We start from the raw sequence: 16,335 nt of genomic DNA, 5'->3' as shown, positions 1-16,335 counted from the left end.
CGAAGTGGCACAAATTTTAAAGCTATCCTGAAATCTCTTTTTTGACTTAAGTTAAGCAAGTAACCTTTGAAACAGTTTCAATACTATTAGACAGCATATCATACTTCCTAAGCACAATGGTACAATCTCTGGCCTTGAATGAGATCTGTATTATTCTGGCACCCTATTCCTTTCAAGTAAATGGCAGACTGAGGCATGGTTAAAGGCTACAATGTAGTAGTGCCACTTTGGTTAGGAAGAATGGTATGGTAACTGTTATGTTGAGACAAGTATGTATGGATATTGAGGGCTATCCACAAAGTCTGAGGATCAGATAGCAAATGTTAGACTCGGTGATGTAGTCAAGACGGAGACCACGAACAAAACCATTCACAATTTAAGCCTTTATGCTTCACCTGAATATTAGTCCCCCCCAGTGCTTACCAGAAGTTTTGCTCCCAGCATAACCAGCCCAAAACTGTCTGTGGGCTAATCTTTAGGTGCTCCATAAAGGCTCAAATTGTGAATGATCTCGTTCATGATCCCAAGTACCTGTACATCACTGGTTAGAATTATAAAAAAATATTATGAATAGACAGATATCTATAAGACAGGTAAACAGATGTGAATAGTGAACAATTTGATGAGCATTTAAAGTAAAAAGTAACTGTGATGAAATTTTTGGCCAGAAGATGAAAGATGGGGAGACATAAAGAATTCAAAGATGAGTTTAATAATAATAATAATACACCAGTATACAGAACCAATGGAAAAACAAAACTAATATTTACATTCTCCCAAGCTTGATGTCACCTTAATGAGCAACATTGCCTCAGAGGATAAACATATGCATCATCTCGGGACTCTCAACATTCAAATCCCAATTCTTCATTCTAATTTCTTTACTCAGTTCTTCTCGATCTTTTTTGCTTATGGCCCATGATGAAAGGGGTCCAATAGTATGCAAGTGTGGGCATTCAACAAGCAACCTCTTAAGGCCAGCTAATGTCAACATTGGGCGGTGTAGAAAGAGAGTCCATAAATTATGCATAGCACCTGTAGCCAGGAGATCATAGAGTACTTGGTCCTCTAACATGTCTAAATTATGGATGAGAATATGCAATTCACGCAAAGATTCACATTTACTTACTAATACTGATAGATCCTCAGACGTAATTGTTGTGCCCTCGAGTGTCAGGTGCGACAGGGACTTGAAATACAAAAGACGAGAGCCAATTGCAGAATAAGGCACATCAGGTTGGATTGGACTATTGTTAAGCTTTAGTGTAAAGCTCTGTAGATTGGGACAGGTACGTATAACATTCTGAAGATGAGTTCTCGTAAATGTCAGGCTTAAAGGTGCCATAGTGAGGTGCTGAATAGTTAAACTTCTGAGATTGCTCCCACACTGATCCAAGTACCACAATAAGGCAGGCATACTGCAATTCATAACATTGAGGGTTTTTAGATTTAGACTAAGAAGAGTTGCTAGAAAATTTCTATCTTTTCTCTCCACTCCATTGCATCTTAATGTAACATCATGCAATCGAGGACAAGTTTTGACTATTAAAGATAAGACATTCTCATCTAGTTCCATATATGTATGCAAAATTCTGAGGGAATACTGTGTTGTGACTTCCTCATATTTTTCTGGATTAGTACCATGTAATGTAGTAAATACATCCCCTATATTAACATCTGGGGTAACCATGAGTTCTTCAATATTTCGGCACAAATGCAGCAACATTACTGCACTGGCTGTGCATGCTAAAGTGTATTCTAAATTTACCTTTCTGAGTTTTGTACAAACTGACTTAGAGGGTATCCGAACACCTCTCCTTATCTGAGAATATGTATCATGGGATGGAAAATGGCCACCTAAATAAAACACACCTTCATCATCTACATCAGTACACATTTCAATGTTAACTTCTTCTAAGTGGGGGCAAGTTCTTGACAAGAGTTGAAGCATGAAGTTATTACACATTTGAGAGCACTTCAATGTTGTCAAATTTGTTAGTGTTCTAAGAAACCTATAAAGCGGTTCAAGTTTCATGAACTGCTGGAAATCATATGTACTGTACTCCAGATCTAAGTCCAGCTGGCCATGAGACCCAGTCATCTTGAGAGTTCTCACACTCTGTCCATCCATCTTCTCCAACATTGGTACAATACTTCGACTATCATTGATCCATATGAACTCGGCATGCAGTTGTGTGCAAATGTAGATGTATTTTTGATTGAGTAGCTCAGGGAATACAATCTGTGGGAGAAAAGATGTTGTTTAGTTTTAGGAAAAATTTCATGTTGAACAATGTGACCTTACCTCCCAAAATGGCCTGAGATATTGTACTGTATTGTATTCTTCAATTTTTTTTTTCACGTGATAACCGGGATAATTGATAATACTTCAATAGTTTCACCAAATAAGTACTGTACTATCACAAGTTTCCCCAAGTAACATCATCCCTCATCAACCAGTAAACATACCTTCAGTAATTTCTGATTAACCTTTGTTAAATACCTGTATGCCACTGCCTGTATGGGAAGCCTAGTGTTACAAACATCATCTCTAATATATATACTGTACTGCACACGTCATTTATAATGTACCTGTATGTTGGAAACTAATTATATTCAACAACTGATGTTACAACACTTTAACCCAGCAAAATATGCAGCAGAGGGAAAGGCAGTTGTGTTAACCAGGTTTTAATGTTTAAACAGAAGAAGTAATGACACATGGGATGCTGTACAGTACTATGTATAAAGGAAAAGAGGGTCACCTGAAGATTGGACACCCTACTTTATTTCATGTTACCTGGGAGAGTTTGGTGAGGTGGTTAATCATCAGGGGAAATAAGATGGAGTGTATAATCTTCAGGTGATCCAAGAAAGATGCATTAATCAAGTTTGTTCACCTATTCACAAATTGTGTTTACTCGAAGGTACAGTCAGCAAGAACAGTTATTGAACAGCTGGGTTCGACAGATTTCAAAATGAGCACATAGCTTTTGTCATTTCAGAATGGTTGGTATGTATGGTTGTAAAGTGACTAAATATTTTGTAATAATATACAGTATGTTAGTCATCTTTATAACATTTACAGGTGAAAAGAAGTAATTTAATTTGCAATAAAATTTCCTTGGAGAGCAATGTTCAAATTTCTCATTTGTTTTGTCATATTGTATGATGCTTAGCGTGTTCGAGAACTTTTTTGCTAACTGTACACAGATATAGCCAAACATAGGAGCATCTTCCATATCACTTAGAGCATCCAGTTTAAATAAATTACCTGTAGTACAGTACAGAAGTTGGAGATGGTGACAGGGTAGGATCAGGTAACTACAGGTTGAAAACTCACAAGTCTAAAATCACACAAGCCATGTTGTGAACAACTAAAATATAGCAAGACCCAAGCTGTACAATACTGAAGAATCACAAGAGCCAAGCCCTGAACCATTAGAAATTCTAATACAATAATGATGTGTTTGATTACAGTGTAGCAAAACAAATCATAATAAGAATATTGGCATAATGATGCATATACGTACAGTTATACATGTGCAGTGTAAATGTGTAAAGATCATGTACTGATTGGATCATAACAAATATGGCTGATTTGAACATAATTACCGTACAGTACCTTATGTGACTCATGAAGAAGCGTATGACACACAGAAGCTTGGATTTGAGGAGGTAGGAAGGTCTGCAGATGATCTATTACAGGTATGAGGTCACTGGTCAAAAGACTGTGGTCGCAACACAGTCGCCTGATCAGATAAGCCACTCTTCTGAGTGTAGATGTCTGCAAGCTCACAACTTGTTTGAAAGGTGGCATTCTTGAGGGCGTTTTCACATTACTGTACTGTACCTGAAATCTGAATGAGACAACATCAATTTTTATTTACAATTGTCATACACGAAAGTAAATGACAATATTTTGTGACATTTCCAGTCTCAAGGCTTAAAAAAATCACAAAGGCAAACCTCCAGAAAGCATTCTTCTTTCTTAAAGTTTAAGTGTTTCTATGGAAACAAAACAACTCTATGAGCAAGAACATCTCTAGGAAAAGCATATCTGTTCAAGCTAATTATAAATCTTGTATTAATTTCATAAAATATATGTAATCTGGCAGCCACCCAAGGGATACTTTTATATAGGATTTTCTAGTAGGATCTTCATTGTTATGTCCTGTTCATTTTAATATATAGAATGCAAATTAGGTAGGGATCAAGGAAAAACTAATTTGAAAACCACTTGCAAGATAAACCACAAGAGCCAACCAAATTTAAGTATCCTTTCATCATAGTTCCAAATTTCCTGCCATGCCCAAAATATAGGAATGGCAAACCACCCTGTTCTGCAATTTGAAGTGTTGCAAATTGCATTAGTATGGTGAACAAATGCAAGATTTCTTTTTAATATTTGCCTATAACACCATATTTTAAAGGCCTTTAACCTCTTTCTGGTGTCTGCTGAAACTGTCCACGCTTCTGACCCATACAACAGTCCTTGTCATATACAGGCAGTCTCCGAGTTACAAATGGGTTATGTTCCTGGACCCTGTTCTTAAGTCAATCTGTTTGTAAGTATGAAGAGTATTAATTCCATAGTTTAGGTTATGTTAAAGCACAACCCTGCCTATACACAACAAAATTAGTATCACATACATAACAAATATGTAAAATACTATAAATAAAGTTATTTTAAACAATATAAATTCAGGTAAAAAATGACAATTTAGTTAAAACCCTGCCCATGCAAAACAACAATAATTACATGCATTACAAGTAATGTAAATACAGTACTGTAATTAAAGTGATGTTAAACAATATAGAATAATGGAAGTAATACAGTACAAAAACTGGGATTATTTAAGATACAGATTTTTTTGATGAATATATTGGGATCCCAATCGTAAGTGTGGGTGTTTGTAAGTTGACTGTTCGTAGCTCGGGAAATGCCTGCATAGCCTTTCAGCAGCCATTTTCTCAAGTTGTAGTTAATGTTTCTTTTCATTAGTTCTTTAAGATTATTAAATGCTGCTTTAGATTGACCTATTCTTATTTCTTTTGCACATCTACCATCACAGCTACTGTTACTTCCCAAATACACAAATTGTCCACTTGTTTAAGTTCCCTGTTACCTACCATAGTTTTTATTTTTATTTGAGAGAGGAGGGTAGGCATTGTATAAATCAGGTGCCAGTTTGGCCAGAATGGTTATGTCGTCATACAAAAAAGCCTTTGTGTAGTCTCACGTAACTGACTTATCAGATTTTACTTATGTATTTTTCCTCTGCCAGATTTATCTTTGTAAAGTACTGCGAATCATGTCGGGGTGTATTACTTCAGATAAGGGAGCACTTACACCCACTACCGCACACACATACTTACAGTGATATAATGTTGAGGAAAAACCAAGCACGGGGAGGCGCCCCTAAAGTAAGACATTAACAAGTTTTCACTCCTTATATAAAAACTAATGCATGATGGAATATATCGTCATTCACCATAATTACAAAAAGAAACAACTACTGTATTCAGCCATCTCGGCGCAGAGACCTACAATCTCATCAGCTGATCATTGATGAGGTAAACAAAGTGAACTGCTAGCGCACAGCTCTCACGGAGAAGGCAAACCTTTACGGCGAACGGCGGACGAATAATACGAGTCGTTACCCTATAGTGGCTCCTCTCCCCACTGAGCTCCGGCCGCGCGCCTTCTAGCCAATCAGCGTACAGCCATCATGCTAGTGACAGGGGGGAAGGAGGTTCAGGGGAAGAATAAAGGGAGGATTGAAGTGAGTTTTAGGAGAAGAGAATAGGTGCAGTGGCTAAACGCCGCTTGCGTGAGGGAGTATAAGTTGGAGGCAGCAGCAACTCGCCTGGATGCGGCCAGGAGGCGACAGGACAGAGTCAGGCTAGCGTCAGGTCAAGCGTCAGGTGCGTGTTGGGTTGGGCCATGGATTCTCAGTGCTTGGTTGGCTTGATTGTGTGTGTTGTTTTCTTGTGTGGAGGAAATGTCTTGGTCTTCTGTCTTGGTATTCTTCTTAGCTTGATGTAGATTTTCTTCTAACTCTCCTCCTCTTCTTGCTCTCTTGAAGTGTCCTTTCATTTGTGTTTGGGTCTTGTTGTTCGTCTTCCTCGTGTCTTATGTGGTAGGGCGAGACTGTGACCGAGGAAATCGATGGCAGAGGTTCCAAAGACGCACTTAGCAGGATGAACTTTCATGTTGTTGTTCGGCAGGCGTTGGAGAAGGAGTTGTAGGTGGTGGTGGTGCTCAGCAGCGCACTCGTTGAAAATTCTGTCTGCCGCAGTTGCATACAGTTCTGCTGGTGCCGTAGAGTAATCTACTGCGGACAGGATGTTGCGTACTTGTGTGGGTAGCTTTTGTGCGTGAAGCTGGCGGAGGATAGAGTCAGGAAGTATGTCTGTGTGCCGGGAGTTCAACCTGCACATCTCCTCCCAGAGAAATCCCGGAGTTGAGTTTCCAAGGGAGATAGAAGATAGGTTCTGTAGGAGACTCGGGCGGGTCCGTTGGTAATGCGTTTTTAAGGCATCCCGCAGAGTGGCGAATTTGTTGTTCGCTGGAGGGTTGGAGATGGTCTGTGAAACTTGTGTGGCGACTTCAGTGGGCAAGGAACAGAGCAGGGCGCCGTACTTTTGCTCGTCTGTAGCTGTAGAGCCGATGAGGGTTGCTTCCACATGAACTAACCAGTCCTCTACGTTGTGGTTGAAGGTCGGCAGAGAGATCCGTCCGTCCATTCTTGCGGGAGTAATAAATAATAATAATAATAATTAACGGTTTATTGAAAGAGCTTGGCAGCCAGAAGGTTGAAAATATACAGTTACATATTTGAGGAATGGGTTTCGAATTACAAATAATATACAAGTAACATAAGTGATACAAATAAGATATATAATAACTAGATGGGGAAAAGCTCAAACTACAGTGCATTTCAACATAGTGACAGTGCAAGAAGTAGTATTTACTGGGAGTGAATTCACTGGTTTATTACAAGTTATTGATAATTTTTACAATGGTTGGGACTGGGCTGTTCTTATAGTGATCAATTCGTGCACGTATGGGCTGGATGCGGTTGTGGTGTCGAACAGCAATTCTCCGGCTAGGGATCTCATGTGGTAGTAGGAGCCGGTGTCGAGGATGGTGTAGAAGCTTCTTACCAAATTTGCAGATGAGGTCGTGGTGATGGTCAGTGAGAGTCGAAAGGGTCAGTGTGTTGAGCGCTTCTTGATATGTGGAGTAGGAAGGGGAGAGAATAATCTTGCATGCCCTCTTTTGCACTTTTTCTAGGTGTGTGTGTGTGTGTGTGTGTGTGTGTGTGTGTGTGTGTGTGTGTGTGTGTGTGTGTGACAAAACCAGTCCAGGCTCAAATATTACAAAGGAAACTATGATGGGATGAGGGAGGAGATGAGTATACACTGGCCTGACTTACTTAGGAATAAGAACGCAGATGCTACGCTGAATATCATAGCCAGTAAAATAAACCATTCGATCGATAAATATATACCCAAGACCAGACCCAGTGCCTCCAGGAATACAAGAAGACCTCTACACATGAACCATGAGGCGGTCGGCAAAATTATGAAGAAAATCAGGATTTCGAGACGTGGGTTAGGAGGCTGTATGCCAGATCCAGGAACCAAGCAAAGTCGAGTGTAGAAGGGCTGAAAAAGAGTTCCAGAGGCAGATTGCAAGTGAGGTCAGGTTAAACCCAAAAGCTTTTAACCGCTATGCAAAGTCGAAATTAAAAACGCGAGTAGGCATATCGGGCCTGAGGCTTGAAGATGGTAGTTATGCAGACTCGTACCAGGATGGCCTTTCATCGGTGTTCACAAGACAGGATGCGCACAGTCTTCTTGCATTTGAGGAAACCGGTTTAACACAGCTGACCCACATTGTGTTCTCGGACAAGGTTATAAGAAATAAACTGTCAAAGCTAAAGATTCACAAGAGTTCTGGTCCAGATATGGTACACCCCAGAGTGTTAAGAGATCTGTGTAACGAGCTTCCGGAGCCCCTTAAGATCCTGTTATGCAGATGCCTGGAGGAGTAAAAGGTCCCTGACGTCTGGAAGATGGCTTATGTGAGTCCTATCTTCAAGAAAGACGATCGCCACTCTGCGAATAATTATAGACCAGTTAACCTGACCAGCATAGTGTGCAAAGTACTAGAGACCATCGTAAGAGATGCCATGATGGAACATCTACTACGAAACAACCTTGTAAAGGAATGCTAACACAGTTTTATGCCGGGAAGGTCCTACTTAAAACAATTACTCAAGGTACTAGATGTATGGACTGAAATTTTAGAACAAGGCGGAAGTATCGACAATATAAACCTAGATTTTGCCAAGGCTTTCAACAGTGTTCCCCATAAAAAGGCTGAGAATTAAACTGGAAGGGTACGGGATTCGGGGAAGTGTCCTAGCGTGGACCAGAGACTTTCTGCATGATCGCAAACTGTGGTGATAAATGTTACGAAATCGTCATGTGTACCTGTGACTCGCGGGGTACCACAGGGCAGTGTATTGGGCCCGTTGTTGTTTGTCTGTTTCATTAATGACATGCCAGAAACTATACACTCCTCCATGCAAGTGTTTGCGGACGATACAAATTTATTTCGAGAAATTAAGAACCAAATAGACTGCGAAGTGCTGCAGAAAGATCTCTGAGCTTCAAGAATGGTCGGAAAAATGGCTGCTAAAATTCAATCCCACGAAGTGCAAAGGGAAGCAACTGGGTCGCACCAATAGTAAGAAGACATATCACATGTCCCAACAGGACGAAGAGACTGCATTAATTGAGACCGAATGTGAAAAGGACCTGGGTGTGTATGTCGACAATGAACTTAAATTCTCGCGCCATTGTGAGAAGATGGTGAATCAGGCAACGAAACTACTAGGTCTTATAAGAAGGTCGGTCGTTTAGATATCTGGATGGTCCGTCACTCGTCACGATCTTCAAGAGTGAGGTGCTTCCCCGTCTGGTCCCCGAGGTATGCTAGAGATTGTCAATTGGTTAAAAATGTTCAAAGGAGGGCCACCAAACTGGTACTAGCTCTACGGAACCTCAGTTACCCAGAGAGATTGGAGCGCCTGCAACTACCTAGCTTATACTACAGACGGGCGAGGAGCGACCTAATCTAAGTGGGCACTACAGGGGTCACAGTTCAAGGTTGAAGAAGCAACAAGTCCAGAAAACTGCGAGGGCAAATTTTTTCCGAGTGAGAATTGTGAACTCTTGGAACAGTCTGTGATGGCACCGAGTGTGAGCTCATTCAAGGCCAGACTTGGCCAACACTGGAGTAGGTTCCGATATATTGAGCAGCCAGGTCATGTCCAGCACCTGCCAACAGTGAGTAACAGAGATGTGACTGATCGCCTAAGCGGCTAATGAGCCGATCATTGGCGGAGGATAAAAATAAAAGTAAAAAAGAGAAATGCGAGGAATGAAGGGGGTTTGATAATAAAGTTAGACAAAAGGAATTTGTAGAGTATCAGTGGCGTGATAAAGAATAACACATGTCGCGACTGGAATTAAAAGAGGAGATTGGTGTAGTTGGTTTCATTGGGACATTGACCATGGAAATAGCATTTATAAGAAAGAATGTGGAGACACGAAGGAGAGGTAAGGGGGAGGTGAAGGACTGGTCCTTGATATAATAGGACAAATTGCTTTTGTAAAAGGTAAGAAGTATGGATGTTTAAATTATAGACATAAAAAATGAGACTTGGATTTTGGAGGCATTCTTTGCAGTGTTTTTTTTTTTATCCTCTTTGCCACTGATCAGGTCGTTAGCTGCTTGGGAGGTCGGTTACGTTTCTGTTACTGTTAGCAAGTATTGGGCACATGTGTACTGGCTCTAGGACGTTGCTGTACCCGCGCCAGTGTTGGTCAAGTCTGGTTTTGAGAGCTTTCACACTTGGTGCTGCCACAACACTGATAAAAGTCCATTGGCTGTTCGCTGTTTATCCTCCGTAACTTGGACTTTATTTTTACTGTAATATGATGCAACATCTCTTATTATTCTTGAATTTATCATAAACCTAAAATTATAGTATGGTTTTAGAAGAGTACAAAATGGACAAAAAATAAAAGAGTTTGTATTCTGCTCTTTTTATTGGCTTATTTTTTCTTTATGTATTGGAGACGAAACTCAATAGTTTCCATAGTCCTAAGAGGTGGGGTGAGGTGTAGGTGTCAGGCGGGATAAGTGGTGCAGCGTCGCGAGTCGTGTTGGTGACTGGATTGAGTGCTGCAATTACTTGCGGCGCACTCCGGTAATGACAGTGCCGCGGGCCAAATAACACAAGCCTCTGTCTCTTGTCAGCTCAGTAGGGGTGGAGAACTCGGAGAAGAATGCTTGGGTATTCTGCTTGCTATTAGTGAAGAGGGAGGAGGCGGAGGCACAGGAGGCAGAGGATCGGGAGCAGGTAAAGGAGCTCTGGTCGAACTGTTCATTCTCGTTACATTGGAACCTGGTGCGACATATAACGATTAGTAATTGAGATAACATGTGATTAAAATTAATCATTAAAGACATTCTTTTAGCTTTTAGGGAAAGATAGGACAAGTAGCTTCCTCAAGACTCATTTATTCAACACTATATGCTGCTATGAATCGTGTTTAGTTTTTAACATGAAAGGTTAGATACATAGTTACAATTTTCATTAAATAATTTTTTCATTAAGAAAATAATTTATGGTTAGCTGAACGAATATAAATATGGTACTAACGTGAAGCGATAGAGTGTGGTGGTGTCCTGGGTGTCGCGGACTGGAGTGCACACATGGAACTTACGGCACCCGCTCTCAGAGTCTGAGTAGTAACCCTGCCCGTACCTCGAGCACCTGTCAGCAATACAAAATTGTATAACACCTTCCATATTTTGGAAAAATTTCTCTGTGTTATCTCTTAGTGGTTCAGATATAATATAAGTAAGAAATATTAAAGTAAATAGATAGAATATTACTCACGAGAAGGAGGTTGAGACCTGCCCCTCAGCCAGAGAGGAGGTGGTGGGCACGATGAAGGACTGGAACACTCCCAATACTGTGTCCCCATTCACGTTCTCGATGTGACCTGAGATCTGCGTCATCTGAAACGTCGGATAGTAAATCCGTATCATTTATTTCCAATAGGAATGGCATGTATCACACAGCAATAAAAGTAATAATGAAAAAAAGGCTTTAGATGAGGCCCTACAACAATGGAAATCCTGTAAGACAAAGTACAAAGAAACCAAAATGAAGTGCTGAGATCATATGTAAAGGAATTTGATGCATTTACTACTGATGGAAGTGTACTGTTTTGTAAATATTGTGAAGCACCAGTGACAGCGAGCAAGAAATTTCAAGTCCAACAACACCTTAAAACAAGCAAGCACATCCGACTCGAAGCTGTTAAGTCCAATAGTGCACAAAAGGAGCAACAACTACTTCTTGCATGTTCCAGTAAGGCTTTATAAGTGAAATTTTTAGTGCATATAAATGCATATTCCCCCTGTTTTTAGTGCATATTTGCATGCATATTTCATGGTTTTTTAGTGCATAACTATCCGGGCCCTAGTCATAATCCTCAGAGAAATGGCGAAATATTTCTGGTGCAACAGACACTATTAAAAAAATTCCTAATGCGTGTTTCACTCAAGTAGTGTCGTGATTTACATTAATTTAGTGTTGCTTTTTTTTTTTTTTTTTTTTTAAGAAGCTTACCTGAGAGTTGAGGAAGTTGGTACTGAGCTGAGCATTTTGGGAGTCCTGGATGTGATTACTGGTAGAATGGACTTGTTGGTTAGAAGTCTGGTGCTGATTTCCTGAAGTTTGGAATTGACCGCTGAAGGTGTGGAGGCGGCCATCAGTGTTCTGGTGTTGTTCCTTGCTGACAACTTGATTTCCGACAGAAGTTGAGTGTCCCTGTTGGTTCTGGAAGCTGGGAGTCTGGGATGATTGAAACCTGTTCCTCTCTTGGTTCTGTCCAGTCTGGAACCTGCTGGACTCTAGGTTCTGTCTAGAGAGAAGTTGAGTGTTCTGCTGCTGGTTCTGGTCTCCGAGGTCGGGGTTCGAGAATTTGTTTTTGTTGAAGCTGAATCGTTCACTCCTGAGTTGATCATTATTGCCGTTAGATAACTGACTCTGCCTGGATACCTGAGAACTGAATGACTGTTGATTCTGGGCATTGAACTGGTTCCTGTTGGCCTGTTGGGCAGAGAACTGGTTCCTGTTGGCCTGTCGAGCAGAGAACTGGTTCCTGTTGGCCTGTTGGGTCTGGGTAGAGAACTGGTTCCTGTTGGCCTGTTGGGTCTGGGTAGAAAACTGGTTCCTGTCGGCCTGTTGGGCAGAGAACTGGTCTCTGTTAGCCTGCTGGGTCTGGGCAGAATACTGGTTCCTGTTGGCCTGTTGGTTCTGGGCAGAGAGCTGGTTCCTGTTCGCGTGAGTAATGACAGAGATCTGATTCCTGTTGGCTTGGGTAGAGAACTGGTTTTTGTTAGCCTGTTGTGTAGAGAACTGGTTTCTGTTAGCCTGTTGGGTCTGGGCAGATAATTGATTCCTGTTAGCCTGTTGGGTAGTAAACTGGTTCCTGTTAGCCTGGTGGTTCTGGGCAGAGAACTGGTTCCTGTTAGCCTGTTGGTTCTGGGCAGAGAACTGGTTCCTGTTAGCCTGTTGGTTCTGGGCAGAGAACTGGTTCCTGTTAGCCTGGTGGTTCTGGGCAGAGAACTGGTTCCTGTTAGCCTGTTGGTTCTGGGCAGAGAACTGGTTCCTGTTAGCCTGTTGGTTCTGGGCAGAGAACTGGTTCCTGTTAGCCTGTTGGTTCTGGGCAGAGAACTGGTTCCTGTTAGCCTGTTGGTTCTGGGCAGAGAACTGGTTCCTGTTAGCCTGTTGGTTCTGGGCAGAGAACTGGTTCCTGTTCGCCTGTTGGTTCTGGGCAGGGAATTGGTTTCTGTCCTGAGTTACTCTCTGGGTAATGACCGCTTGAGTCTGTGTTACGGCCTGTTGGTTGTCTGAAGCGAGCTGAATGCTGCCTTGTTGTCCGCTAAGGTGCTGGGAATTTTGGTTGATGGAGAGACTGTGAGACTGGCTGCCTGACAGACTATGGCCTTGGTTGGCAGAGAGACTGTGAGACTGGCTGCCTGACAGTCTATGGCCTTGGTTGGCAGAGAGACTGTGAGACTGGCTGCCTGACAGACTATGGCCTTGGTTGGCAGAGAGACTGTGAGACTGGCTGCCTGACAGACTGTGACCCTGGTGGGCAGAGAGACTGTGAGACTGACTACCTGACAGACTATGGCCTTGGTTGGCAGAGAGACTGTGAGACTGGCTGCCTGACAGACTATGGCCTTGGTTGGCAGAGAGACTGTGAGACTGGCTGCCTGACAGACTATGGCCTTGGTTGGCAGAGAGACTGTGAGACTGGCTGCCTGACAGACTGTGACCCTGGTGGGCGGAGAGACTGTGAGACTGACTACCTGACAAACTGTGGCCTTGGTTAACCGAGAGACTGTGAGACTGGTTTGTGGAGACACTATGGGTCTGTCTGTCACCGTGACCAAGGTTGGAGTGAGTGCTGTGGAGCTCCCCGTACTTGATGTGGACCAGGTTGTTATTAGGTGTGCGTTGGAAGTGTTGCTCCGAGTGGCCTGAGCCGAGCACATTATCCAGCTTGGCGCCGGAGGCCAACACTAGCAGCGTACCTGCAAAGTTTTTGGAGGGACTTAGGAATAACCATAAATTTGAATCATGAACTGCATTCTTCTAGAAATTTATCTAATGTGTGGAGAGTTGATCGATAGATACTAAAATCCAGGCTGCAAGTCACTAGCTAAAAGTCTTATTCTAATTTGGTACTTGTTAGCATGTGGGGGTGTACCAGTAGCTTTAGAGATTAACAAATTTCACTTGCACGTCTGCCTTAGCCGTAGGTGAAACCCTTACCTAGAATGGTGATCTTCATTGTGTGGAAGAATGGGCGGATCTGCACGTCTTCCCCTTGCCTCCGGCCGTTTATATACTGGATCACATGGTGCGATGGTGCCAAGTAGGCTTTCTCAAGGTTTGCTGTCTTGCAAATGATAATTCGCCAAGAGCCTCAGAACAGAAAGTAATCGCCCAAGAAATATAAAGTGGAACGTTCGGTTTGTATATAAAAATCTGTAACTTCATACATGAACTTATTCACATACTGTACCTGCAAATATGGTTTCACTACACTTACATAATGACTGCTGTTACGTGAAGCTAGGTTATAGCCAATCATGCTGGTTCCTTCCTATACCCCTCCGTCCCCCTCCTCCGACACCCCCCCTCCCCCACTCTGGATACAAAAATCCTTCCCGACAGTTATTAACTTCCACGGTCACAAATTAGCAACAACAGCTGACACAGGTCATCTACGTCTGTATTCATATTTTTTCTGTTTTTCTTTTTGTCACCTTTACTGTGTAGGGGTAATTACATATTATCTTTGAGCTGCATATCATGTAAATTTATTAGTGTACAAGGGAAGTGCACTTGAAGTTATGTTTTGTGATAGATGAATCACGACATTGCTCCTGTATTGCAGTATCTGTGCACAGCATGTGATACTCCCTTACTGTCAACAACACTGCAAGTGCAATACTCCATTATCACTAATTATGTGTTTCCGAAGTCCTAGCACATGAATTATGTATTTTCTGTAGAGAAATTTAATTCACATGCTAAGTAGGGTGAGATCACTTAGAATTAGAGGTGGTACAAAGTATTGGGAGAGATTGTCTATTTACAATACATTTATTTTTATTCAAAAAAAGTAGTAACACTCCCCAATTTTTATGTTTTGTATATCGTAAAAAGTTGTTTTGGGTTATTAATGTCAATTATATCGTGTTTTTTTTTTAATTTCCTCTTTGCACTCATTTTTTGGTTATAATTATTTCTCTATGTTTATAGAACTAATTTGATTAATAATGCGACTGGAATTAGTTTTCGTTTTGGTCATAAATTCCATTATGAGGTCAAGGTGAAAGTGTAGTGATGTTAATCGTGAGTCTTTGGAAGTCTATCTCTTAATTTCTAATTGTTAATGACTAATGTATGTAGTACTTATCTAGGCTAAGAGCTGAAGCGCAGCAATGCCTAAATTAAAAACATCAACAACCGGTGTGTGAAGACATTTGGAAACTGGCCTAGCAAAGGACTACAGTGACTTGTGCTCTTGTCTCCTAATCCAGACGTCGATATGAGAAATAAAATATAACTGGAATGATAGTTTCAAGAGCAATAGTCACAATATCTAAGTGAGAGAGGAAGCAGTAGTACGTATGAGTAAATATGTTCTGAGACGTGTGTCACCACTAGCTCTTTCACCTCACTTGCTGGCATGTAACCCGTCAAGCAGCCTTCGTGGACTATGGGAAATGACGTCTCACTACTTTTACTTCTCAGTCCTCATCTCCCCTTCCCACAGCAACGGGAACAGTATGGGCCCTGCAGGAAGGAGGGGTCCTAGGTTGGTAGGAAGGTATCCCCGGCGGGAGGCAGGTATCGGGTATCTCAGCATTCCCAAGGTGATGGGAGCTCCCCTGTGCAACCGGTGTGACCCGTCCTACCATATTTGCCTTCCCCGGACTGCCTCCACCCTAACTTACTTATATATATATATATATATATATATATATATATATATATATATATATATATATATATATATATATATATATATATATATATATATATATATATATATATATATATATATATATATATATATTTTTTTGGGGGATCGGTGGTAGAAGCGGTACCGTTCTTGCCTTGCAAGCGAGATGTCACGGGTTCGATTCCCGGGCCGGTGGAAGTTGTTTGGACTTACTTCCTAGCCCCCATTAGTCCTTGTTCACCTAGCAGTAAAGTAGGTACCTGTTGTAAGCCGAAAGTTGCGAATTCGTATTCAGGGAGTTGTTGGAGCTTCCAATAACTTGATGACATAAACCACTGACTCCTCAGGCTTCTACGCCCTTGACTCTTCAGGCTTCTACGCCCTTAACTCATGAGACATAAAGGCAAGCATGAACTTAGCATGCTTCCCTGTTGGGCGCTGTAAACGCTTCTGCGCTTCACCTTACACAAGGATGTAGGGGAGTGCCCAATAAAAAAAAATATATATATATATATATATATATATATATATATATATATATATATATATATATATATATATATATATATATATATATATATATATATATATATATATATTATTATTATTATTTTTATTTTATTTTTTTTATTGTTATTTTTTTTGCCCTCTTTGTCACTTTTCAGCTAACTAGTCAGCCAGTCGGTCGGTCAG

General features: G+C 41.3%; 2 protein-coding genes across 7 annotated transcripts; both read right to left on the bottom strand.

Annotated features, from left to right (window-relative positions):
* Window positions 1–413: 413 nt before the first annotated feature.
* Window positions 414–5,593, bottom strand: LOC121878441. Its single transcript, XM_042384671.1, has 3 exons — window positions 5,380–5,593; window positions 3,626–3,860; window positions 414–2,242 (listed from the first exon to the last, which is right to left on the bottom strand). The coding sequence occupies exons 2-3, from the start codon at window positions 3,818–3,820 to the stop codon at window positions 812–814; spliced, it is 1,626 nt and encodes a 541-aa protein (XP_042240605.1). The 5' UTR covers window positions 3,821–3,860; window positions 5,380–5,593; the 3' UTR covers window positions 414–811.
* Window positions 5,594–10,115: 4,522 nt separating this feature from the next.
* Window positions 10,116–14,040, bottom strand: LOC121878479 (rab-3-interacting molecule unc-10-like). Of its 6 annotated transcripts, none has more exons than XM_042384727.1 (6): window positions 13,941–14,040; window positions 12,237–13,699; window positions 11,724–12,206; window positions 10,986–11,107; window positions 10,746–10,859; window positions 10,116–10,487 (listed from the first exon to the last, which is right to left on the bottom strand). In XM_042384727.1, exons 1-6 carry the CDS (start codon window positions 13,957–13,959, stop codon window positions 10,271–10,273), a joined length of 2,418 nt encoding a protein of 805 aa, XP_042240661.1. In that variant the 5' UTR covers window positions 13,960–14,040; the 3' UTR covers window positions 10,116–10,270. The 6 variants fall into 6 exon arrangements, with proteins under 6 accessions (XP_042240661.1, XP_042240660.1, XP_042240663.1 ...); XM_042384726.1 differs by having other exon boundaries at window positions 11,724–12,236; window positions 12,267–13,699; XM_042384729.1 differs by having other exon boundaries at window positions 11,724–12,432; window positions 12,589–13,699.
* Window positions 14,041–16,335: the final 2,295 nt, after the last annotated feature.

This window comes from Homarus americanus, unplaced genomic scaffold (assembly GCF_018991925.1).
Source record: "Homarus americanus isolate GMGI-L3 unplaced genomic scaffold, GMGI_Hamer_2.0 scaffold41027, whole genome shotgun sequence".
In the NCBI taxonomy this organism is placed as follows: Eukaryota; Metazoa; Arthropoda; class Malacostraca; order Decapoda; family Nephropidae; genus Homarus; species Homarus americanus.
This window is presented reverse-complemented; position numbering and strand designations above follow the sequence as displayed.

Excerpts from the sequence above, each read along its gene's own strand:
- LOC121878441 (XM_042384671.1), bottom strand. The coding sequence starts at position 3,820 with ATGCCACCTTTCAAACAAGTTGTGAGCTTGCAGACATCTACACTCAGA. Across the intron at positions 2,243-3,625 it reads TTCTTCATGAGTCACATAAG|ATTGTATTCCCTGAGCTACT; the intron begins GTACTGTACGGT and ends TTTCTCCCACAG.
- LOC121878479 (XM_042384725.1), bottom strand. Across the intron at positions 11,108-11,723 it reads CCAACTTCCTCAACTCTCAG|ATGACGCAGATCTCAGGTCA; the intron begins GTAAGCTTCTTA and ends CCGACGTTTCAG. Across the intron at positions 10,860-10,985 it reads CAGGTCTCAACCTCCTTCTC|GTGCTCGAGGTACGGGCAGG; the intron begins GTGAGTAATATT and ends TATTGCTGACAG.